At 36.4% G+C, this 25,959-nt stretch overlaps 1 protein-coding gene across 1 annotated transcript in view; it reads right to left on the bottom strand.

Moving 5' to 3' along the window:
• Nucleotides 1–103: 103 nt before the first annotated feature.
• LOC108713377 (protein shortage in chiasmata 1 ortholog) overlaps nt 104–25,959 on the bottom strand; it is a 49,221-nt gene continuing 23,365 nt past the window's right edge. Inside the window, exons 12-28 of the mRNA XM_018256364.2 lie at nt 24,461–24,712; nt 20,196–20,636; nt 19,067–19,198; nt 17,688–17,864; nt 15,298–15,405; nt 14,126–14,316; nt 12,124–12,196; nt 11,368–11,434; nt 10,597–10,775; nt 9,268–9,388; nt 8,395–8,506; nt 7,195–7,316; nt 6,553–6,646; nt 5,942–6,073; nt 4,337–4,486; nt 1,823–2,639; nt 104–395 (exon numbers count right to left, since the gene is read on the bottom strand). Coding sequence (XP_018111853.1) covers nt 295–395; nt 1,823–2,639; nt 4,337–4,486; nt 5,942–6,073; nt 6,553–6,646; nt 7,195–7,316; nt 8,395–8,506; nt 9,268–9,388; nt 10,597–10,775; nt 11,368–11,434; nt 12,124–12,196; nt 14,126–14,316; nt 15,298–15,405; nt 17,688–17,864; nt 19,067–19,198; nt 20,196–20,636; nt 24,461–24,712 — 3,269 coding nt within the window. The 3' untranslated portion in view covers nt 104–294. The remainder of the gene's footprint in view (nt 396–1,822; nt 2,640–4,336; nt 4,487–5,941; nt 6,074–6,552; nt 6,647–7,194; nt 7,317–8,394; nt 8,507–9,267; nt 9,389–10,596; nt 10,776–11,367; nt 11,435–12,123; nt 12,197–14,125; nt 14,317–15,297; nt 15,406–17,687; nt 17,865–19,066; nt 19,199–20,195; nt 20,637–24,460; nt 24,713–25,959) is intronic.

Here is a 25,959-nt window from a genome sequence, read left to right on the forward strand (position 1 = left end):
TTTTGTGTGTCTGTTTTTTGATCACCTTGCTGACTTCAATTATATTTTACAGTAGAGGGGAAGCGAATTCCCTATTTCAGTGGTAACATAAGCAGACAATGGAAAGTGTGTAGAGGTACTTTATTATAAACTTGCTCAATTTGAGGTGGCAATATGTATCAATAGTTAATAGCTATACTGCTGTTCTATAGGGGATCACGGCAAAATAAAATGGGCTTTTCTGTTGCTTAATAAATACATCCAGTAATAAAGGAAGAACCATCAGCATATGAAGTACAGCCGACTACATGTCATTCAGAAGAACTTTAGTCGAGTTTGCCCATCACATCGTCCTGGAATTCTTTCATATAAGAGCTTTCTTCTCTTGGGTTGAGATCGCTGGAAATACTGGTTTCCTGTTTTAAAACATAGATGATAACCTCTAATCTTCTTGCATAAAAAATTACCCTAAACTTATATTGCCTATTTTTAATACATAAGTATAGAAGCAATCTTTTTAATGTTCCATGGAAAAGCAGACGTCCTACCATAGTAAAGACTTCATAAACCCTTGAGCTTGGCCCGTACTGCTTTGTGTAGAGAGCACTTCTTTCCGGAATCTGGCATGATGTCCAGAGTGCAACATCAGAGGGTCCAGCACATCTCTGTCATTACCATATGCAGAATTCATGCAGACATGTGGAGCATGCAGGTTTTTGTCTTCCAAAATGGAGTAAATTCGCAAAACCATACAGACTTGCTCCCTTTACTAGATGTCTCACACAGACTGCAGAGTATGTAACACTTTATTGTTACATTAAAAAAGTTTTTTTTTTTTTTTTAATGTTACAATAAACAGTGGTTTTTATTTTATGAGGAAGTGTGCTCTACATTTTTCCTTTGTTTTTCTCCAAAATGGAGGACCGAGACCTCTGGCAATTCATCTAAGTTGGAAGGCAGGGTGCAAAATTATGTCTGATTGTGCCCATTTTTTTGCTACATTGCCTTCGACATTGTAAATGACTCCTATAGTCTCCTGGAAGAATTTTTTTTTTTGTATCCACTACACTCTCCAGGTCATCTACAACATTTTTAAACATTCCAAAATCTTATGATTATTCCCATATTCATGAAATTACCACTTGTCTATTTACCCTTTAATTAACTGATGCTCCATCTCCTATTCATCTGCAAAGAAGCAACAAATTCCTGTAAAATACAAGAACATCTTTGCATCTCCATTAAATTATTTGCCAAAGTACACTTATTTGGAGTTGCCCCCTTCAGGACGGAAAGCTAAGAAGTGAAAACACTCCACTAGCTGCCCTGTTGTTGAATTCACACTAAGGAAAAACATTCATTAAAATATGTACCTTACAAAGGCTAAAGACTAAAAGGGTTCTCCCTCCAAACCCCGTGGGATTTAGGTTGGGAAAACTAAAAAAACAGCACCTGGGTCCCTATGAACCTCACCCTACCATGTGCAAGGAATTGGGGCAACTAATTATATAGGATCAGCAGCCTCTTTGGTAGAGTAAGTGATGGTCAAATCATCTCTTAGAATCTCCAATGAGCTGGCCTGTTAGAAGACTTTAACAATTAATTACCGCTTATGGGATAATAAAGTATGTGGACATAATAATAATGAAACTTGTATTAGCAATCTACAAGTAGCAACGTGTCACAAGGCTTGGGGGAGCCCTTGGAACATCAACACCAGAACCCAGTGAATTATTCTTTGATGCAACTATGAACAAATTGAAGACAGTTTTAATTTTGATGATGCTGAAACCATCTATTTACCAAATAAAAGTTTAAAATAGAATAAATAGAATATGCCTACCTTTTGATTTTTCTGCATCTGTTAAACCACTATTTTCATCATCAGTTAAGTCGTAGCATTCTCTCGATAAATGGGCAAGATGAAATGCTTTGGTTCTTTGATTTGGGGTATACAAGACCCTAGGCATTTCTGAAGGCAGAAGATGGTTAGTACACACAGTGTCTGGCAATTCATTTGGGTAACACATTGAAATTTGGCTTGGCTTTGGGCTAAGTAAGTCCATAAAGAATCTCTCTCCCTTAGGATGAAAACTAGAATTTTGCCTAGTGCCGTGATTATCTGTGAAAAGATGGTGCGCAAAATCTTTGTTATGTTCCTCTGCATCTCTAGAGAAAGCTGAAACACTGAAATCTCCCTTAAGGTATAAAGATGTATGGGCCTGTGTTTTGTTCGGTTGGTAATGCCAAGGATTAATGTCACCTTCTGTCTCTGTATGGTGATTTAGAAATGAAGCCATTGATGCAAACACTCGTAAGGATGAATCACTTCTTCTTTCTGCACTGCTACCAACAAATTGGTCTTTATCTGACACATTCAGTACATTCGCTTTGGATTGTATAGTTTCAGCCTCTGAGCATGTGAATCGTTCATTAAAAGAGACACCTTTTGTTGTTGCTTCTGGTAATTTATCTCTGTAAGCATGAATGGTATCTGCATTGTAGGTCTGTTTGTTACTGAAAGTTTTGCCATTTGAGCTATCCTCTATATTAATGGCAGTTAGCGGAGTTGGAACATTGTTATTATCAAACAATGTCATATCATCTGGGTGCTGGGAGGAAGCCCTTATCTGATGTAAGGAAGTAATTTCATTGAAATGCTGTAAAAAAAAAAAAAAAAAAGAATGATAGTATTGTATTAAACTATGGGTGTTCATTATATCTAGGGAACTAGCATATGTAACAATTGTGCTTTGTGAGCAAGGGATTTATATCTCTGTGGGCCTGAAAAAAAATACTCTATATCAACACTTTTAATGGCAATCACCTTTCTTAACAGGGAAATTATTGCCTACAAATGTAACGCCTGTATTTTTTTACCAACAATCGCCTGTCAAAAAGGTGATTTGAGCAATTGGACAGTTTTATCTAATGCTCACGGAGCTATTGCCACATAAGACAGTAACATTTCCTACTACAAGAACATATATTTATTAATTGACAACATTATTAAAAGTAGACTCAATTCTAGGGATGCACTGAATCCAGGATTCAGTTCAGTATTTGGCCAGGATTCGGCCATTTTCAGCAAGCTTCGGATTTGCCCGAATCCTTGTGCCTGGCCGAACCAAATCCGAAATATTATGTGACTTTTCATCACTAAATAAGTACAAAAAATTTCTTTGAAAATTTCACTGATTTGCATATGCAAAATAGGGTTTGGATTCGGTTTGGACGAATCTTTCACAAAGGTTTTGTGAGTTCGGCCGAATCCAAAATAGTGGATTCGGCCCATCTCTAATAAATTCCTCCCGGTCTCATCTGATTAAAGTTAAGAAACGGTGCACTGCTGTTCCAAGAAACGTGGTTGAATTAAAAAAACATAGGTGGTAAATTGCACTAACGTACCAAAAGCAACCAATCAGCAATTAGTTTTGATTAGTATACTCCAAGTTAGTAAATCAAAGCACGGATCTGAATGGTTGCAGTGGGTATCTAGTACTGTTTAGTTCCTCTGTTAGCCCCAGTATCTTAGGCAGTGTATTATCTTTATGAAAGGAATAAATTATTTAGAAAAAAAGTTTATGAAAACAATGCCTCCAGCCTCAGACCCAACATTACTGCTGCATCTCTTTTGGCTAAAGAGGTACCATACCCAAGATCCTCCATAAGCAATATTCCCAGAATTCAGAGCCAATGCTAAAATCTATTTTAGCATAAACTGGCTGATTGTGAGCCATTGTGACCCCTATATGCAATAAAAATCCAGGAAATTTGCCCAGGTGCAGTAACCCATAGCAACCAATAAGATGTTAATTCGTAAACATGACAAGTAAATGCTACCTGCTTTTTGGCTGCTGTAGGTGAATAGAGCGGTAAGAAACTATGAGTTTCTGCTTGTTTCTCCATCAGTTTAGGGTTAGGATGGAGAGCGGAATAGGGCAAGGTTTGTGGGCATTTGTCTTACTGAGATCAGCTGCTTTACATACTGAATCTTTCTTTAAGTAAACTGATTCTATGCTACACCTATGCTGATTTAATAACACAGTTGGTAATAGCATCCAATCAGCCATTCTTTTTAGTAAGTCTGCTACCAGTTAGAAAAGTAGAGCAAATATCTGATTAGTTTCTATAAGCACTTGCACTGGTGCAATTCAACACCTCTTTTTGGGCACAGATTTGTATCCCTGGTACAACTGGAATTCTGTATTTGTCTCAGAGAATGCTTGATTAGCACCTAATGATGTATAGTAAAGGGCTTTAGCCATAGCTAGGCTCTTTATACTCTGTATCAGTAATATGTTTTAACTAAATCTGTTCTCTGCTCTTTTGGGTATTCGTAGTGTTTTTTTAGAACCTTTAGCACTTTTGATGGCACATCCGGCATGATTTCTTGAAGTTGTTCCTTAGATGCTGAAAGGAGCCATTTTAAGGATGAGCCTTTGTGTAGCATCAGCTGAGCCACCATGGGATTAATGCAAGGAAATGCAAGTAAACACTGTTCTTCCTGTTAAATAAAGTGAAGAAGTGAACATATTGTATATTTATTATGCAAATGTGTGAAATCTGTTATCTAGAATGCGGGGAATATGGGGTTTACTGGATAAAGTCTATTTTCATTATGTGGAACACCATGCATTAAGGCTCCTAAATGGATTTATGCTGGGTTTGATACCATCAAGCTCCTTTACATTGTCCAAGTGATGGTGGGCAACGGACCCTACTGGATCTTTTAATGTTCAAATATTTTTCAGTGGTATGGGGCTCTACATTATGCAAAGTTTCCAAAAATCCATGCCCAAGCATTTCAGATATGATATCCCATATCTGCACTAGAATACCATTACAATGCTTTGTGACTTGCTAAATTATTCCAGCCAAGATCTGTTAAATGTTTACTTGATTTATTTGGTATTTTTTTTAAAATGTAAACAACTATTAATTTACAAACGGTTTTGTGGAAGTGCTGGAGCAATAAGGGCCACAAAATAACAGCCTTGGAGCTACATCCACCCCTTCCTGTGCTGCCATCTTCACTCTGGAGATTTGTGTAACTTTGTGTAATTTGCATTACACGTCTGGACCACCAGTGGGTACAGTTCAACAGTCTCCCCTCTCCCCCAGTGATGGCAGCCCTGCACAACACACTAAGAGAATGCTGAATGTAACACATTCTGGAGGCACCTGCTAACTCCAGGACTCCATTATTTCCATGGGCCCTGTATGTTGCACCTTGTGCATCCAGGCTGAACCAGGACCTCATCACTAGGCGCAAGGTACATGTATAGTTGTAAATACCTTTGTGAACAGTGTTTACATGATTTTGCACTTTGAACTTGTGCCAGTGTTCATAAACAAGCCCTTATGGATCCTGGTTTCATATAAGGGCGCAGGCAGGGTGCAAAGTGCAAAAACCAGATGCAAATGTTATTTGCACTTTTTTACTCTGACCAGCACTAGAGTATAAAGGCATGTGCTCCACCCATGAAGAGCTATCAGCATTCAGACTTGGTGTATTCATGAGGGGCAGACTGGACAAGGCAAGTAGTTATAATCAGATGCAAGCACTCTGTGAATGAGCACTAAGCACTAACCTTCCAAAGGTTTGGAGGCACCCTACTGCAGGGACATTTCATGGAAGGAATTAGCTACATGAAAGCAGGATGCGCCTGACACAGATATACTTTGCCTACACATTTGTAATGATTTTCACCAAAGCACTAGGGCAAGTCATTTACATAATAATCCCACACTATGCTCCCACAGATTGGACCTTTCACATCTCTTGACCTTGGATCTGAAGGGCTTTTTCTTACAGAGGGTCCCCACTTAAAAAGGAAACATTAATCATTCTACCAGCAACACTTATAACCTTTAAAATGTTTACATTAATAAATTCAATGGGCATATGTATTTATAATGCTGCATTGAAAAAAACACTATAGATACCACCAACACCAACCTCAGAAGGCATAATAGACAGCCACGATCTATCCAGCCACTCATAAGGGTCATTTTTATAAGACATGAGAGTGTAGTCTGCGATCTTGCGAATTAACAAAGCGGTTTCCTCCACCCCTGGCATAATAAAAACCTATTCATAAAAATGAAATATTTTTGTTACTGTATATAATAAAAAGGTTAGAAAAGGACAAGTACAATTAGATTGTATTCTAGTATATCACTCAGTTATGCTCTATATAAGGTGATGAAAAGAAACCATTTGACAATTATGAAACCCCTAGAATTTTCTGTCTCTGACTGATGCAATGAACTGCATGCAAATTTCATGTGTATCTGTGTTCCCCAGAAGAAGACTGAGAATTTAGGGGCCAATTTATCAAAATTTGAGTTTAGAGCTTAATACATAAAAATTCACCCACATTCTATTCTTTGCTATGGTGTTTTTAGAATTGTATTTATTAATGGGTGAAAGAATAGTTCACCATTTGATTAATATGATTCTAAAGATCCCATAGGAATGAATAGAACATAGCGATACAGCTAAAATGGTCTTTAGAATTTATACACACAGTTTTATTACCGTATCAGTCAACATATTTATAATCATACCTTCACTTCCAATTCATCAGACTTTGAAGCTAATGGAAGAATTGATGCATAAATTAAGGCCAGACTGTTTATTACATTTCCAGAAAGACTGTACCTGAAATATAAATGCATAAAAAGGGGGTATCTCTAGGTTATGAATGATATATTGAGACATTTTTATTTAGTCACATAGATAAGAGCAAAAAGAATACCCAAACAGCTCTTAGAATGAAATCTGGGATTAACAATTATATGCCGTCTTAAATATTCCTGGATGCAGTGTGGGACTGGGGAAAGAAGGGCCCCCACTCCAGTCAAGGAGTGTTTTGCTATAAATACCTATATTTTGTTTATGAGAGATAGATGATAGATAGAAGATAGATAGAGATTGAGAGATGATTAAGTTAGATAAACATACTATATATTTTAATACAAACTGCAAAGATGATATAACTTAAAAACATACTAGACAGGAAAAAATTCTAATTTCTACCTATATATCTATTAATGTTTCAAATGATACATTTGAGATCATATTGTTAGTGCTTCATTTTCATCACAGAAAGTGCACAACAGAGCATAATGACAATGATTTAGAGTGTGTCATCTAATCCATTGAAAGTACCTTAAACAGGATCTCATGCCATTAAAAAAAGTACTTACATAGAATGATACCTCTGCTTAGAATATAATATGAGCCAACACCAGCTGTACTGCAGAGACAGGGCTACAAGATTAAGGATTAGTTTCTCTGAAGACTTCATATCTTTCAATTCCTCTAAGTCCTAAGCAAAATAGCCAGTGCATATAAAATACAGTCAAAACTGAAAGAAGGTTCATGGATATAACCCACTTAATATGTTAGAACTTAAGGTCAGAGGATCTTTATTTTATTCTTTACAAATGCACTTAAACATTGTTTTGCTATAACTATATATATATACTTGTAGTGTTATTTAATAGATAAGTGGGATATGTAACCACATAGATAATATATGCCCAATCCCCTAATAAACTGTAATAATGAATGCATTTTTTTGGTTTGATTAAACAGCTGTAGTGTAATTTCACAAGATATTGGTGTTCCAAACTGCTTGATATATATTAATATACAACGAATAATTAAAATATAATTTATATAATAACATTCATTAATTATAATTATTTACCCCCTTGGACAGCTTCATAATTTGGACTTAAAATTAGGATAGCCACCTATTCTGACATCAAAATCCAGGAAAAGGGGGTGGGTGATGACATCAGAGGAGTTGGCCGTTGATGTCAGAGGGGAGATGTGATGTTAGTGGCATGCCCAGTAACAGTAGGGGAGTGACCATAACATCAAGCCCACATGGCTCACAAACCTTTGCTAATTTTTTTAAACTATAAAAACTGTGTTGTATGGTTCGTAACCGTGCATGTGGCCACTCAATAATAAACAAACTTTAAGCACCTAAAAAGGCAGCTCCCTCTTCGTGAAGTTCCCTAAATACCCCAACCTCTTTTTGATGTATCCTTCCTCCAGAGAGTCTGCCCCTTTCTGATGAATTTGACATCGGATCTTAAGTCCCTTCTCAGGGGAAGGAGAAGGGAAAATTCTAGACCTTGGCATCACTAGTGGTAATAAAAAGACAAAAGGCCCATGATAAACTGGGAGCCAAGAGCATTAAATGCCCATTGAGGGTATTGCACAATGTCAGTATGTATTTGTGAAGTGAATAATCTTCCTCAAGGTGTGTGGGGCCCAGTATTATATTATCAGTATTAACAATTATACAACTGACTATGGCAACATTATGCATAACATTTTTCTGTAGCTTTTGAAAGTTGTCACGGGAATCCTTATCCATGTCATAAGGATACCTGCATCACAATGGCAGTACACCAGTCTAGAGATATGATTGCATATTGGTCAGTTGTTCCAAACAGCTGCAAGGATGCACTACTGCTTCTTTCAATAAAGGTTATATTATATCTGCAATGAAAATTCAGGAATTGAGCACATTGCATTCTCAGCAAATGAAAAGGAAATATGTTTAATTATAAGATATATGGAACCTAGAAAGACTGCACATACAGAACAGACACAAAAGGGGACATTTACAAAAACTTCAGACAGAAGTGCAAGGGGAGAACTTCTGTCTAGGGTCTGGCAGACACAAACTCAGGTACAAGGTGCAAAGAGTAGGCCTTGGAGCCTTACAAATTCCTTGCAGATTGCGCCCAGGTTGGAAATTAACTCAGTGACTGATGGTTAGATGAAGATGTTCCTTTTGTCTCACATTTATAGAATCAGTGCCCATCCACCCAACAAGTTCAGAAGGCTGTCAGGCTCCACAAGGCCAAACAAGCATTCATATACAGTAAGTCTTAACTATGGGTTTTTAGCAAGTGAAATACAAGGTTTTTTTTATGATGATTCTGTTACTTCTGTGCACCTTTATCCATTTTACATGAATTGTATAAGTCATGCTTCTTTAAGGGAAGAAAAATGGTGGGTTAAAGCATAAGTTAGATGCTAGGGCTGTCAGAAGAGGAACAGGAATCTAAGCATTCCAAAGTGATTCTTGTGAGTCACCATCCACCACTATCATAGAAGGCATGTTCCCATTTGTATGAATGGGAGGCAGTTGTAGGAGGGTTATTATGACAACCTGGAAGATGCCACAAGGATCAACACATATTTTTCAGTGGCTCCCTTTTTGTTTTAAACTAAAGTATGAATTGTGATGTTACCTGGACTCCATGAGCTGTAGGATTTCTGGTCTGTTTATAAGTCCATCTGATGTCACGAATACATAGGGAACTTGAATATCAAAAAGGATATCAGCAAAACTGATATTTACAGGTTTCCCAACTAAAAAATATTTGAGCAAATGTCAGCTATTGTTCGGCCCATCTGTTTTCTAGAAAGCTGTACTAACACCATAAATCTTCTTTTGTACATGAAGCCTAATAAAGCTATTTTATAAGATTATTAAGAAACAACAACAGAGTGTTGTCAACATGCTAATTAATCTATTTATTTCATTAATGAAATTATTGTAGTCGTCATCCTCCATGCAGGTTTGTCTACAAGGAATGATACAAAAACAGTATAAAATGATTCCTCCCTCCCATCTATCAGTGTTTCTGATTTGTTAATCACTTTGATGCTCTAAATTCTGTGCTCAATTATAAAATACTGTATATGCAGAATTGTAGAGCTATTTGCTTTCACCATAGTCCACAAGTACATGCACAACATGGGGCAAATTCACTAAGCGCCGAAGCGCCGAACGCTAGCGTTAATTCGCTAGCGTTTGGCATTTTCGTTACTGCGCAAATTCACTAACGAACGCTGGCGTCGTTTCGCTAGTGTTACTTCGCACCCTTACGCCAGGCGAATTTTCGCTAGCGACGTAGCTACGCAAATTCACTAACTTGCGCAGTGTACTGAACTACCTTTTACGCTAGACTTCCTTTGCCACCTCAGACCTGGCGAAGCGCAATAGAGTAGATAGCGATTGTTTCAAAAAAAGTCAAACTCTTTTCTAAGTTCCAAAAAACGCTGGCGTGTTTTCTACATTATGGGTGATAGGCTGAAAAAGATCGAAAATTTTTTTGGGGCTCCCCTCCTTCCCCCCTACATTTCCTGACTCATGGCAACTTACCTAGACAGTGGGCACATGTGTAGGGCAAAATAAAATTTTTATTTGCTGATTTGAAGGTTTTCTAGGCAGTAGTGCTGATACGTATTCCTCCATTGAAATTTGAATTTCGCGCCGTATGCAAATTAGCCTTCGCTAGTATAACTTCGCTTTACATAGCGAATCAACGCTAGCGCAACTTCGCAACCTTACGCTACCCCTGTGCGCAACTTTGGATTTTAGTGAATTTGCGAAGCGCTGGCGAAACTACGCCTGGCGAAGTGCGGCGAAGTTGCGCCTGGCGAAACTACGATTGTTAGTGAATTTGCCCCCATGTCTCAAACATTAGTGGAGTTTAGAACCCACTATAATAAAATCATTAATACAAAAAATTACAGTATACTGTATATAACATGTACAGTATATGCTGTTTTACCCATGAAGGAAGAATCCTGTAGGCTGGTTATAAGGGTGACATAGTGAAGTTTTAGGTCTTGGCACAGTGTCTGCCAGCAGTCAGTACCATCATACTCAATCACCAGTGAAAAGTAAGTCCAAGGAAAATCTCTTCCTATACATTTGTTATTTACTATAATGCTGGAACAGCCTTTTAAACTGTAATACAGAATAACAATTCAGCAGAATAATGTTATCGTGCATGCACATTATTCATTACATATGATGCTTACTGTATATCTAGTTGATACATAACTACAAGATGATAATACATTTTCCCATACTACTACTGCTACTAAAGACTGCTAGTGACAAAGCACTCAAAATCCTTATGCCTGGAATAACCAGATTGCATGGGGCCGCTTACTAACTGGCATGTGCTTTACATTCTTTTTTTAATTGAAAGTTTGCATTTACATTTACTTTGAAATGATGTGTTGTGAGCAGCCCATGCCCATTTCTATGTGCAGCTTCTGCTACTGCTACCCTTTCAGATTTATACTGTTCAGTGCCTCTAATGCACAGTGTATAGGACAGAAGATAATGGAGACCACACCTATACAAATGATCTGCCTGGGTGCTGGTTAAGAATTGTGAACAAATAAGTCTCCCTTGAAATGGGCACTCCTGCTGCTTAAAATCCTCTATTTCCTCAACATACAGGATCTTTCTTAAATTAGAGGCTAAATTACTAACACTAGAAAATTTGCTCCAGATTAGTAACCTATGGCAGCCAATGAAATTTGCTTACCTGTCCAAAATAGTTTTTTTGTCAAGACACATGCCTTTTGTAGGGCACAAGTGAACTGTCTTCATACCTGGCAATGAATAAGGTAAAAACATAGGAAATTATTCCCAAAAGATATGCACACCAATATACTCAAGTAAAAATCTTCAATATACAGTCAGAAGGCACCAGCATGGACAAAATTAACATACAATTGGAAAAAATGCAAAATGCTACAGGTTTCATTAGGTCTAAAATACAGTAGGTGAGAATATTTCTATAACAATACTGTACGTCAACACATTTTTGAAACTTGTCCAATTCTGAAAATAGTTTATTAATTTTTTTTTGAATAACACAAAACTTCACAATGATTAGCTTTATGTGTTATGTGTTTGGGCTTATGGAACTCAGCATTTTTCTTATTTGGTGTGGGTCAACCCTTTCACTCTCACCTTCTTGGGTGAGATCTGGCAGCAGCCAGGAACAGACAAGCCTTCTGTGGTGCAAACAAGTTTCCTATACTGACTATGAGCAACTCAATGCATGACACAGTTGTACCCAGAACTACATTGTTAGATTGATAGAAAACACAGTCAAAACATTAAATACATAAAATTATTACTACTACATTTTTTACATATATATTTAATTTTTTTGTTTTTGTTTGCATTATGGAGTACACACCATTGCACAAATTGGCAAACTTTCATTGGAGTTATATTAACAAGCCAAAAGCTGATGTGACAGTTATGATGAAAATCAAAAACAGCAGCCTACCTTCTGCATTGCAAAGGGCATTGAGAATGATGCATTGGACATCACCTTGGTTCAGCTGTGTTATAATAAGAACCTAACACAAATGAAAAGACAGCAACAGAAACTGTCAGTATCAAGCTTTTTATTAAATTGTTTTGAGGTGTTAAGGTATCTTTCATCAATACAGACTGCAATATCATAAGGCAGCTTTTATATATATATATATATCTATATATATATATATATATATATATGTGTAGTCTGAAGGTGCACACCGTTTACAAATGAAAAATACCTGGGTGCCTGCCAATTTGAAAATAGATGCAAAAGTAGAAAGTAGCGACACTCACAGGTTTTTTAAAGTTGCAAAAACTTTAAAAAACCTGTGAGTGTCGCTACTTTCTACTTTTGTATATATATATATATATATATATATATATATAGATAGATATACCAGTCTACACCAGTCTTGCCAGGTATCTATCTATCTATCTATACACACAATTAATATATGGATATAAAGGTAGTAATGTAGTCACAGTGCATAAAATACAATATAGAATTACAGTTATAGGATCCACATTATCCATGATATTCCAAAATATGGGAAGGCCTCTCCCACAGAGCAAGTAATTTTTTAATGATTTTTGTTTTCTCTCGAATAATAAGATAGTACATACACAACTAAGCTACATAAATTCATATCGATGGCAAAACAATCCAAATAGGTTTTTCAGTTTTCAAATGATTTTTTGGCCTTAAGGTACGAGAGAGAAAGAGAGAGCATTTTTGTAATTCCATTCCATTTTAATACTTGATGATAAAATGGAGCTTTATAAGTCATCACAGTAGGCTTTTTTTAGACATAGGGTGACACCTAATGGTCAAAACCTGCAACTAAAATGGGTTTAGCTAATACATAAGGTCACATAGCACATCTAAGTCTCAAAGTAAATAGACAACTGCCACTCAGATGCTGACTGGTAAACTACACTACAACAGATGATTTAAAATATGTCTGCTGCCAAAATCAGCTTCATAAGCGTTAATTACATATTACAAATCCTTTTTAAACTGTGTTTATACAGAAACAAAGCCTTGTCTGAAGGGACAGATGTATAATAGACACACGGCTAATTGCCTGCATATGTCCAACTGTTGTTTTGAAACAAATAAATGATAGACGTGTTTACAACCGTTGTCTCCACATTGTGGAGAATGAGTTAAACAGCATAGGGATATACAGTGATGTAGAAAGTCAGGATCATAATATCAAGTGTTTGAAATAACTCCCCAACACTACTTTAAAGGGATTCTGTATCAAATGCTGTTAATTCCAATGACATTGTACAGAAGGGCTCTATTTTTATTCTCTATTTGTAATTAAATTCTAAGGGGGGCAATCATGTTGGACTGTGTGTCATATACAATCACATCTATCTTCATAGGCAGTTACTTTAGCATAAAATCCTTTGTAATGCATTTGTAAAATGGATAATCATCGTTATCTGCCCTCTATACAAGAATATCTTAGCTTGGTGGTGAATAAATGCATGTGAAATGCACACAAACATGATTATGGAAGGGGCACAACACTGAATTAGTGTACAGTATATACAAGACTAAAGTAAAGGACTTTCCTGACATCCCTGAATATTGCTTTCTGTTAATGCACATCTGTATAGCATGGAGTGCAATCAGGAGGGTATACATTAGGTGATGGCAAGTAGCTGTAGTGCACATAGGTATTGTGTTCCACCACCAAAATCAACCATGTATTTGTAAAACCGGACTGGCAATCTGTGAGTTCTGGCAAATGCCAGAGGGGCTGCTGTAAGTTGCCATAGACAGTCACTAATTATTGGGCTGGTGGGGGCTGCTTGGGCCTCTGTGTACTTGGAATGATAGGGCCTTTTGTCAATCCCAGTCTGGACCCGTGTAAGAGATATGTTTAATGAATTGATAAATAATGTTACTGCAAGCTGAGATTTAGGATTTTTACTTTGATTTGATGAAAACTTACTTTTGAATTTAAATCATCTTGGTACCTCTTTTCCCTCCACTGTAATAACAGGGCTTGTAATGCTTTTACTTTGGGGTTTTCTTCTTGATTCCTTTGTCCAACAAACTGTACAATCCTTAGCTTCCTCCAGACAACATCTAAACTGGCTCCCAGAGCACTCTTATATATTTCCTTTGCTTTGCACAAATACACTTTAGAGAAATCAGAAATAAGATAGCCAGGAACAGTTTGCAAGTTTATAAAAACTAAGCAGAAGAGAATAAATCCTATTTATATTTACTGTTAACAACGGTAGGAAACCCTTCTTTAACCATTAACAAGTTAATCTCTAATTGATACATTTAAAAAGGAGGATAAGCAAAGCCTAAATTTAGATCCATCAATCATATCCATTCTCTTGTAGAACCCAAACTATTCTAGACAAAGTCTAACCAATTACCAAGATGATTCTTAACTCAAGGGTCAGGACCCAAAATTGGGCACATTTGAAGTGAAATTCCATTCAAAATCAGTACAACATATTTAATATCCTGAACCCAATCTTTAAAAGATTATACCCTTTATTAAAATCAGATAGTAGGCCATGATGGTGATCTTCAGATTCCATCTGGCTTTCTACCAAAACAATTAAGAAACACTATGATTAATTTATAAACACTGAGCACCTGCGAAGTATCCCATAAAAGTAGCACGTTATTTAGTGCCTCATTTTTAGGTCTAAACATACTGTGATTTTTCCCTACCATGCATATTTATACATTTCAATTTGCCATTACTGGGTCCTGATTTAATAATGATCAAACCTTCATGAGTAAGGTTAGAGACACTTGCCTTACATTTTCTTTAATATTGAACTCACTTTTAAAAAAACAACACAGAGCACCTGGGAGGTATCCCATAAAAATAGCACATGTTATTTAGTGCCTCATTTTTAGGTCTAAACATACTGTGATTTTCCCCTACCATGCATATTTCTAAGTTTCCAGTTGTCATTACTGGGTCCTGATTTCAGAATGCTAGAGCCTTCATGAGTAAGGTTAGAGACACTTGTCTTACTTTTTCTTTAATATTGACCTTACTTTTAAAAAAAATGTTTAAAAGATAACTTCAAAGAAAAGAGTTTGTGGATTTGAAATTTGATCTTATTTGGACATCAAGTTTTCATGCTTTACCTAGTGCTTTATCAAATGTACACATGAGGATAAGATCTCGGAGTGTCACAAGTATATGGAAAAGAGCCGCATACTTAAATATGTTTATCTCTCTGTCTTCTTTCTTACCTGGCAAAGACAAACACAAATACTTTGCAATTAAAGCAGGCTCACACCTGCAATATGATATGATTGCTCTGCTTAGTTATATTTTACCCGAAAATGTCAGATTTTGGATTTGCGATATATAACATTCAGCACTGTTAGGCAACCAATAGTTAGAGGTTAGTAGGAATAAATCCTAGCTGCTGGCAAGACATTTCTTTACCAAGAGCCCATGAAAGACAATACTTGCATACTATTTATAATTTTGCCATTCGAAGTATTTGGTTTATGTTTTTACATCACCTATCTGATCCCCATGTTCCTCTATAAGGAGGATACCATATTTGTGCACCAGTAATCCGTTAGTCTTAGAAAAAGGGTCAATCTGGTTGGCAAAACAGTCAGGTTTAACACCTCAAGTAACACTTGAAAGAATAGCTGTGGGTGAAATATGATAAACATGACCTATAGGTAACTGATTTTTTTCATATTCTGCTTTGTTAAACTAAATACTGTATACATATTGACTTATAGGTAACTTACAATATACTTTAATATTTTGAAGATTAGCTTTTTAGTGTCAGTAGCACTTTATAGTGAATGTCATTTGGACTTTGAATATGTTTCTAGTAAAGTAGAATTTCATGTAGCAATTTTTTGCCTTTTTCCAACCTGGAACTGAAACTGTCCTGCTGATTGTGGGGCTAAATGTCCTTTTATTATACATATGTATGTATTGCTTGTCTTCATATACAGGATTTATGCTATTAATCGCCTCGTCTGACATTCAAGTCTGACATTCAAGTCTGACATTCAAGTCATGGCCTGGTTTAAATATGAGATTGCTATAATCTATACAGTAATAAAAGTGAATTTAGCCAATATAACAGCTAATGTAACAGCTGAAATAGAGCAATGGGTTGTTGCTTAGTCTGACTTGCTCTCATGGTGCAAATAGGGGTAATTAAATTCTTATAATGCAATCTTCTCTATCCTTCTGTACTGCCTGTAACTCATAAAAATAAGAAGGTTATCATGCTAATAAGTGGATGAGAGTTTTGCTGCAGTGATGCTGTAGAAATGGGGAAAGTGTGAAAACAAATTATTCTCCTTATGCACCATCAAAAACACCAACATTATAAAAAATATATATATGAAAAAAGAACCAGAAGACATTATTAATACAATAATTCTTGCAAAAACATTGAAAGAATGTATTTTTAACCATCAATATAAATGTTATCTCTGATTGCTTGTAAGATTATCATCAAATTCCGTATGTGCAGGACAGGGGGGAAATCAACTTTAAATTTAGCTGAAAAACATTTCCAATTAAAACTTCAAATGTAAAAAGACTCGTCAAGAGGAAAAGTTATGGGTTTGCATGTTTTTTGATGAAAAATTATCATATCTGCTCTATTCATTAAATGTTCTTCAGATGTTCATTGCATTCATTTGGAGAAATAATTACATCTATTAATCACTTGTTGAAAACTATATTAGCTCTCCTATTCTATCCAGCTTAATTTTTTTTAATTAAAATTCTTGTCTAGAATAACTCTCAAATTCTTCTCTTTACATAACTCGGTATGTAATTCCAAGGACACAATAGCATGGGCCAGAAGAAAATTCCTTCTAAAATGAAGGGAGTTAAACTATTTCTTTAGTCATGCCTCCAAGACTGAGCTGTGAGCTACAGCTTAATATTAAAATAGAGTCTGGCAGTTCCCTAGACCTGACTCCTGTAGTACAAAAATTTCTTAAGTCTCACAAATTTTGAAGATGGAGGGCCCCATATCCTGATACTTTAAATTATAATGGAGCCCGTTTTACTCAAATAACTATAAAAAAAATATCAATGAACTGCCCTTAAAAGTCTCTGTTGTTGTATCTTCACCTACATTCCTAAATAATGCACGAGGAGCAGCTATCCAGTCCACATTATAATTTATCCCACCTTATACAGAACTACCTGAAGAGCCTCTAATTACAAGGTTTAAGAGAACCCAATGTGTAATGATATAAACAACCAACTAATCTCATTCGCACATACAGTTTATTATAACATTTCTGTCTACTCTTTCGTTGCAATATTTTTGATGTATAACATAGGAATGCAGGAATGCTATAAAATGTTGTACTTTTAATCTTTGAAGATGAATCAGTATTAACAGACAGGATGATATAATGATGTGGAGTTGTCAAAAAATAAATTTCATACAGTGATTATACTATAGTTTGTTGCAAATACCTACTTTAGGATGCTGTATATTTTTAAACATGTACTATGTTAATCTTGATTTTACCCATATTAAGGATGTCTGTCACAAGTTTTTCTTGTTGCCTTATGAAAAATCGAGTTCTATCAAAGCAGATAGTTGAAAACCTCCAGTTCATGCATGCAGGCACATTTAGGTCTACTAGTGCGTTCAGTACTGGTAAGGCTTCTGCTTCAAGGATTCTGTATGCAAGACACTGGTTTTCTTAAAAAAACAAAATGAAAATTTTTTTAACTGGCAATGCAATTAGTCATGCTAATAAAATAATTAAACCCAAAATGCCAAATGCAGTAATCTTATGCAGTAACAAAATGTTGCCCCAGCTCTTACATCACTATATACATACATACATACACACACACACACACACACATATATGGCACTGTAATCTGTCTTTGACTTGGACAAAAGAGAAAAAAACTGATCAAAGACAGCAGAGAAGGTTTCTTATTCATCATTCAAGGACTATATGATAGGCAGTGGTGTTTCTGGGTCCTTGCCTTTTGTATGCCGCCCCACTAGTGCAGAGAGCGAAATTGAAGTTACCAGGAGTATCTTGGAGGCTGCTGCTGCCTGAGGTGAGTTTCTCAACAAGCCTCATGGCAGCAGTACCCCTGATGATAGGAGAAAGACCCCACTGCTGATAACGAAACCTGAGAAAGTCAGACTGGAATTTGAGAGACTGGAGTTTCTTGATGTACAGAACCATAAAAAATGAAGAAAATGGCTACAGTCAAACATGGAAGAGATTTGCTGATGTTTTGCTGCAGACAATGACTTGAAGCATACACAACTATATTCATATGTTCAAGTCCCTAAATTAAAGCTTAACACTGTTAAAAAAGGTTCCTTTGAGGCACTGAAACATCACCTTCTATGTGAAGTGGTCCAGGACCTTTATACAATATATACTGTAGCTGTCAGGAGGACTTTTTTTAAGTTTTTAAGAACTAGATTGGATTTGTAGTGGTGTGGTCATCACTGGTTATCAACATGTGGTTCAACATGTGTTTTTTTTTAGTAGGTCCTACAAATATGAGACAACACCTATGCCTCTCGTGTGAAAAAAGGTCAGACATGTAGGTAAGGCATGCCAGCATTCCTCTGGTTCCATGGCTTAAATAATTGATACGGATTCTGTGATGTATCTGTAAAGTATCGATTTAGTCTTTTTAGGTCTAGAACTGGTCACCATGTTCAGTCTTTTTGACACTATAAAATGTTATTTTCTGATCTCTCGGGATGAGAACAGTCAAAAAAAATACCTGACTGTCACACTTAAAGCAAGATATCTGACAGGATAGCTCTATAATGTGCTGTTTATTTCACATTCAATTTGTTTCTTTTGCTATGATGTCATGAAAAACATTTTTTTTATATGATAAAAACTGAATGGATTAGGATACCTGCTGGTGGAATGTGGTTAAACTGAAGAAGAGATTCTACTTCCTCTTTTGAGCTGAGTTCAGTGATATCATCACATGTAAAGTAGTTATCTAGATTGGATTCTGGACAGGAAATGTCAAGGTCTTTATTTTCTATAGTTTTCAATAAACGAAAATAGTGAGTTAGTTAATTAAAATATAAGCTCTAAAAGTATATGACATAATTAAGGACATTCAACACCTCCGTTTTGTTCCAATACAGATTTTTAAGGGTATGGCCATGTCCCCGTTAAAGAGAACATGACCCCTTTAAAGTAGAACTAAAGCTGAACAGAAGAGTAGGGTAAAAATGTTACACATTTTGTTTTGGGGTTCTCTATCAGCCAAAGCCAACTCTGTGCTTTTGAAGATACCACCAGCAGCCACTTATGTTCTTTTCTGCTGACTGACAATACATGCTTTGTGCTGCTGTCAATTACCTGAGCTTAGGGATCGACTCACAAAATACTTGTAAATAGAATATAAATGTCACAATACAAGGTTGATTAGTAATTAATTCAAATTATTAGTACAGGCAGTACTAAAATTAGTAATCACAGTGGAGTAACTAGATATTACTGGGCCCCACTGCAAATGAATTTTAGGGCTCCCAATTGGTTGTCCTGTTTTACCAATATATGTTAAAATTAATTAGGGCTTCATGGGGCCCCCTGTACCTCCTGGGTCCCCTGCAGCCACAGTGTCTGCATCCTATGTAGTTATGCCCCTGAGTAATCATAATTTAATAATCAGACCTGTAGCATCAGCTTCTATGAAAGGCAAGCCTAATTTTCTGCTTAATTATTTGCAACGACAATCTCAACAGCTGCCCAGCCTATTGAGCACATACAATGTCACTGACACACCTAACATAATCTAATATGATAATTCTGTGAATACTTTGAAAGCATAGATCATTCCTGTTATAAAGATGCTGAACCTTTACGCTGGTGCATTAAGCACTGAGGTTTAGTTCTCCTTTAACAGTGTTGGTAAGGTGATTTATGGAAGATAAAAGGATTTTCATAAAAAGAATTCATATGGGAAATATGAGGTTGACATAATGAATATGTGAAAAAAAATGGCTTGTGTCACATGCATAGTATATTACCTTTTAAAGGAGACTCTTTAACAACGATATTGGACGAGTCTTGTGGTTTTCTGGTTCTAAGCATTATAAAGGCATTTAGTAAGTCTGATGCATCACTTGAATGTGTCTGGGTTTCCAAAAGGCGTGTGCTACTTTTGCTTGAGGTAGAATTTCCATATGAATTTGTTTTGCTAGGTTCTAAGTTTTTACAATTTGTTGAATTATGGCTTGTGCTTGAACAAGGAACTGTGCTGCATAAATGATCGTGTTCCTGCCTATCTATGAAAAAAACATTAGGAGTTATATTATCAGCCATATCTCCAGAAACCACATTTGGAGCCCTTTGTGAAGGGTAACATAAGGGTTTTATCTTTGCAAAGAAACAGTCATTGGATTTAGATTGCTTTTCACATTCCTGCAGCGTGTCTCTTTGTTTTTCAAAGAATGCCTCCTCCAGCAATCCTGTCAGTGACAAAATATCAGAAAATGGTGAAGAGATTACCAACAGAAAAAATTCAACTGCTGCTTTACTGATGTTTCTTCTTTTTAGTAGAGTCAATCAGATTCACATAAAGCAATCATAGTTATTTCTAGCTTTCTAGTTCCTGAACTGTATTTTCTGGAATTCTACATATTAATATATATTAACTTTTAATATGATGTAGAGAGTGATATTCTGAGAAAATTTGCAATCTGTTTCATTTTTTATTATATCTCTGTTTAAGTTATTTAGCTTTTTTATTCAGCAGCTCTCCAGTTTGCAATTACAGCAATATGGTTGCCAGGTCCAAATTACCCTAGCAACCATGCATTAATTTGAATAAGAGACTGGAATATGTATAGGAGTGGGTCTGAATAGAAAGATCAGTAATAAAAAGTAACAATGACAATACATTTCTAGCCTTACAGAGCATTTGTTTTCAGATGGGGTCAGCAACCCCCATTTGAAAGCTTGAAAGAGTCAGAAGAAGAAGGCTAATTAAAAAAACCTATAAAAGATAAAAAAATTAAGACCAAATAAAAAGCTTCTTAGAATTAGCCATTCTATAACATGAACCACCCCTTTAGGAAATCTCATAGTCGGTTATATACCCACAACAAGCAAGACCTATTATAAAACTCAAGAACACAGGTTAGCATGAGCAGCATAAAAGCCAATCCTGGTGACTTTGAGGGACCTATTTATTAAACCTCAATATTTTTCTGTTCGACTTTATAAAGGGGGAAACTCAAATGTTTAGAGATTTATTATACCCCAAAACTGCTAAAAATCCGAATTCTAAAATACTCCAGCTAAAACCTGTCAAGGTCATGTAGAAGTCCATGGCAGATGTCTCTGAAGTTGTTTCTTGACATCATGATCTGCACTGGTTTTGGTTCGATAATCGCATAAATTCGAGTTGACACAGCAACAATTTGATTTGAATTGATGCACATTTTTTCACACCAAATTTTTCAAAAAGAATTATTGGTAAATTAAGGGGATTCGAGTTTGGGAGTTTGGTTGAATTTTTTTATTATAAGAGTAAGAAAAAGATTAAGTTTTAGTAAATACCCCACTAAGAGTGGAAATTCCAGGTGTAAATTTGTCCAAGGTTCATAAACAAACCCTAGTAGAAATCCAAGACAATATAAAAGCACTAGCTTCAGACCAGGGGGCCCATTTACTTAGTTCGAGTGAAGGAATAGAGGAAAAAAAGTTTGAATTTCGAATGGTCGAATATGGCTACTTCGACCATCGAATGGGCTACTTCGACCTTCGACTACGACCTTCGACTTCGAATCGCATGATTCGAACTAAAAATCGTTCGACTATTCGACCATTCGATAGTCGAAGTACTGTCTCTTTAAAAAATTCTTCGACCCCCTAGTTCGCCTCCTAAAACCTACCAAGGCCAATGTTAGCCTATGGGGAAGGTCCCCATAGGCTTCCTAACGATTTCCTGATCGAAGGAATATCCTTCGATCGATGGATTAAAATCCTTCGAATCGTTTGATTCTAAGGATTTAATCGTTCGATTCGAAGGATTTAATACATTTTTCTGTTTTGGATTATTTTCTGATGTTTCTGCTATATTAAAGGTGTAATTGATTATTTCAAATACATTTGTTCATGCAGGTTTTTGCCGTTGTCCTGTTTCCATTATTTTTATCCAGCACTCTCAAATGTGAGATAGAGACAGGGTAATTTGCATGGTAGCTATGGCCCCCAACAAGGATTGAGTGGGCAATGTGACCCAGTGGGTATCCCACCAGTCAGGGTTTAATGTAAAGCCGGAGGGAAGTCGGTGAAGGGTGTGAGACTTCCACTAGAGCCACCTAGCGGAATTGGTGTCAGGGTAAAGCCTGGAAGAGGGGGAAGTGCAGATTGACACTACAATCTGTGTGAGTAGGAAAGGACACAGAAAAATGAGGAGTGCATTGGAGGGGCACTCTTGTACGTGTGTATCCCCCTGACCGAGTGCAATTGCCGGAGCTACCCTAAGGGAGGCAGTAGCGGAGTTTTGAGCCCTGTGAAAGTGTTCCTGTTTGCGCAATTGACTAAATGTCGTCAAGAGAATAAAACAATTGTAGTTCAACTGCTACGCCCGGCATCTCCTGTCTCTAATGTAATTCCCTTCCTGAACAGCTTACATGACTAATCTGTCTAAATAGAAAATCCCAATCTCTAATGTTGAAACCATGGACCTACAGTCTTCTCTGTTCACTCTTAAAATCATGAAAATTCATCCCACTAGGATTTGGTATTCAGTAAGAATCCCCCAAAAGATGCTATTTTACACTATAGATTTTTTTTCATAGATTTCACCTCCGGTGCCTTAGTACCAACTGCAGCCCTATATACAATAGAGATGTATAAATTAAATTGATCTCTTGCAATGTTTTTTTTTCTTTGGTGCAGCAGGAGACGAAATGAAGTACCTAAGGGTGGCTATAGACGCAAGGATCCGCTCGTTTGGCGACATCGCCAAATGAGCGGATCTTTTCCCGAAATGCCATTAACGAGCATGGCTATATGGTGGGGGGTAATCTGAATGCGCAATGGGCTCCGGTGGGATCGGTCGGGTCAAAGTCGAAAATCGTACGAATCCTCCATTCGTACGATAGGATTTTTGCGTCTATGGCCACTTTAAGAGTGATTCCCAATGCACAGAGTAGACACAATAGATAGTGACCAACTAATTTGTAGGACTGGCTGGGGCACTGTAGGCTATTAGGGTTATGCAATAAAAACCACTAAAGGGCACATTTACTTAGCTCAAGTGAAGGATTAGAAGGCTACTTCGACCATCGAATTGGCTACTTCGACTACGACTCGAACGATTCAAACTAAAATTCGTTAGACTATTCGACCATTCGATAGTCGAAGTACTGTCTCTTTAAAAAAAACTTTGACCACCTACTTCGCCACCTAAAACCTACTGAGCACCAATGTTAGCCTATGGGGAAGGTCCCCATTCGCTTTCCTAGCAATTTGTGATAGAAGGAAAATCTTCGATCGATGGATTAAAATCCTTCGAATCGTTTGATTCGAAGGATTTAATCGTTCGATCGAACGATTTTTCATTCGATCGTTCCATCTAATGAATTGCGGTAAATCCTTCGACTTCGATATTCCAAGTCGAAGGATTTAACTTCGATGGTCGAATATCGAGGGTTAATTAACCCTCGATATTCAACCATTAGTAAATGTGCCTCCTAAATATGCCCAGGTGTAGTAAGTAACCCATAGCAGCCAATCCGCAGGCAGCATTTAATGATCACCTATATAAAAGCAAACATGTTATTGGTTGCTTTGGGCTACTGCACCTGGGCAAACTTAGTGCCTTTTATTATACATATGGGGGTATACCTTCGTAACAGTAGAAAAAAAATATGACTAAGAATGTTATACATATGCGTGCAAGCACATTGTCGTGTAGGCATAATGAGAGAAAATAAAAAATATAAAACAGTGTTACCGAATTGATCTACATGTATGGTATCTAGTATATGTAAATCCATTATATGGAAAGCAGTAAAATACAGGAATATAATTTTCTATAGAGCTCTTTTTTTTTTTTGCAATAATAGAACAGTACCTTGTACTTTAAGGCAATAAAGGTAGGATGAATCCTTACAGGGGCCAAAACTCCTATTGTGTTTTTTTTAGTAGCCTTAAAATATGGTGATCTCATAAAGATCCCTTATGTGGAAAACTTGCATTCTGGATAACAGATCCCACTCTTTTATTGTTTTGCAGTCAAGTGAGTGACATTGCTAGGCATTACTCAGTTTGGACTTACGTTCAGCTTGGCCCATAGAGATTTTTCTGAATGACTCTTCAGGTAATTTGGTGGATATTAGATTGCTGGCTATATTAGTTTCATTCAGTGGCTCTATGGAATGAATACACAGCACATTTAACCCCAATTCACTCCACCAGTTATTTTCCATTGGGACAAGTGCTTGTGACTCCATAGTCTCCAAACTGACAGACACCAACTTTTTTAATTCACAAAGAGTCAAATGATGGACTGTGTACTGAACAGATGGAACTGAAAAGAAAAACCCAAGAACGTTAATTTGCATTTGTATAAATTATGATCTGCACATTGTAAAGTATACTTCTCAATATTAACTGTACTGTCTCCAGGATCTTGGTTTGCATAATGTTTTAGTATTCATAGCATTAATTTCTTAACAGCAGTTAAGTGTAATATATAAGATCTCATAACAATTAGCACATTGGAATTTGATAATTATGTATTAGTATCGCCAAAGATTGTTTTTTTATCTTGAAAACCTCATGTTTAGTACACAGTGAAACCTCAATTTTACATCACCTGATTTTAAGTTTTCCAGCATTTTGCACATTTTTTGTGGCCCCACCAATTCAAAATGCATTTCAATGAATGCCTTTTCCTTGATTTTACATCAAGTTTTCCCAGTTTTTACACCACACTTTTATCCTAATATTCCCAAAAATGTCTGTTTGAACTCTGTTAATGTTATCATTAGTGAAATGAAGAGATTTGACATAATAACCAGTTGCATTTTATGCCATAGTTCTGCCTATATATAGTCAATTCCAATTAGTCGGAACCTCAAACAGCCATGCACAAATCACTTATTGCTTCAGGTTGTGTCAGTGAATGTCAAGGCCTTGCACATGCCCCCCATTGTCTAACATGAATGCTGCCATGCTTAACCAATGTCATTAATACAGTAGAATTGTATTTCAAAGTAAAAACAGATCCTGTGCTTGAAGAAAATGTAGCTTCAGCACATTTCCCTGTTTTTACATTTTCCTGGAGTTCTTCTGTATCTCTGCTGGACAGTTCCTTGCATAATCACTTTGGACTTTGTGTATTTAAGGATAAACAAACAATATGCAGAATTGTGCAAGGGAATAAGATCAACATTCAATATAATTTCTCTCCTTCTTCAGCTCCAGCCTCCAGATGAAGCTAAACTTTTGGCCAAAATACCACATTGAACATTGTGTGATGGGCAGTTCAAAGGGACATTGGAAGAAAAACGAATGCTATGTAATTGCAGTTTTGCATAACACCCAACAAACGAAAAACACTATCAGTTAAAACCAACCCACTAGATTTTGAAAAACTTATATAGGGTATATAATCACTAGATCACTTCAGCATATCAGTTTCCTTTTGTTTATCAGTGCAGAAGTGAATATCTGAAAAGCAAATATGATACCACTAACCAAAGTCCCTCCTTTTTGTGCAGAAAAGTACTCCTAACATTAAAAACAACATTTTGCTTTTAGCTTTTCAATTAA

Source organism: Xenopus laevis, chromosome 1L (assembly GCF_017654675.1).
Source record: "Xenopus laevis strain J_2021 chromosome 1L, Xenopus_laevis_v10.1, whole genome shotgun sequence".
NCBI lineage: Eukaryota > Metazoa > Chordata > Amphibia > Anura > Pipidae > Xenopus > Xenopus laevis.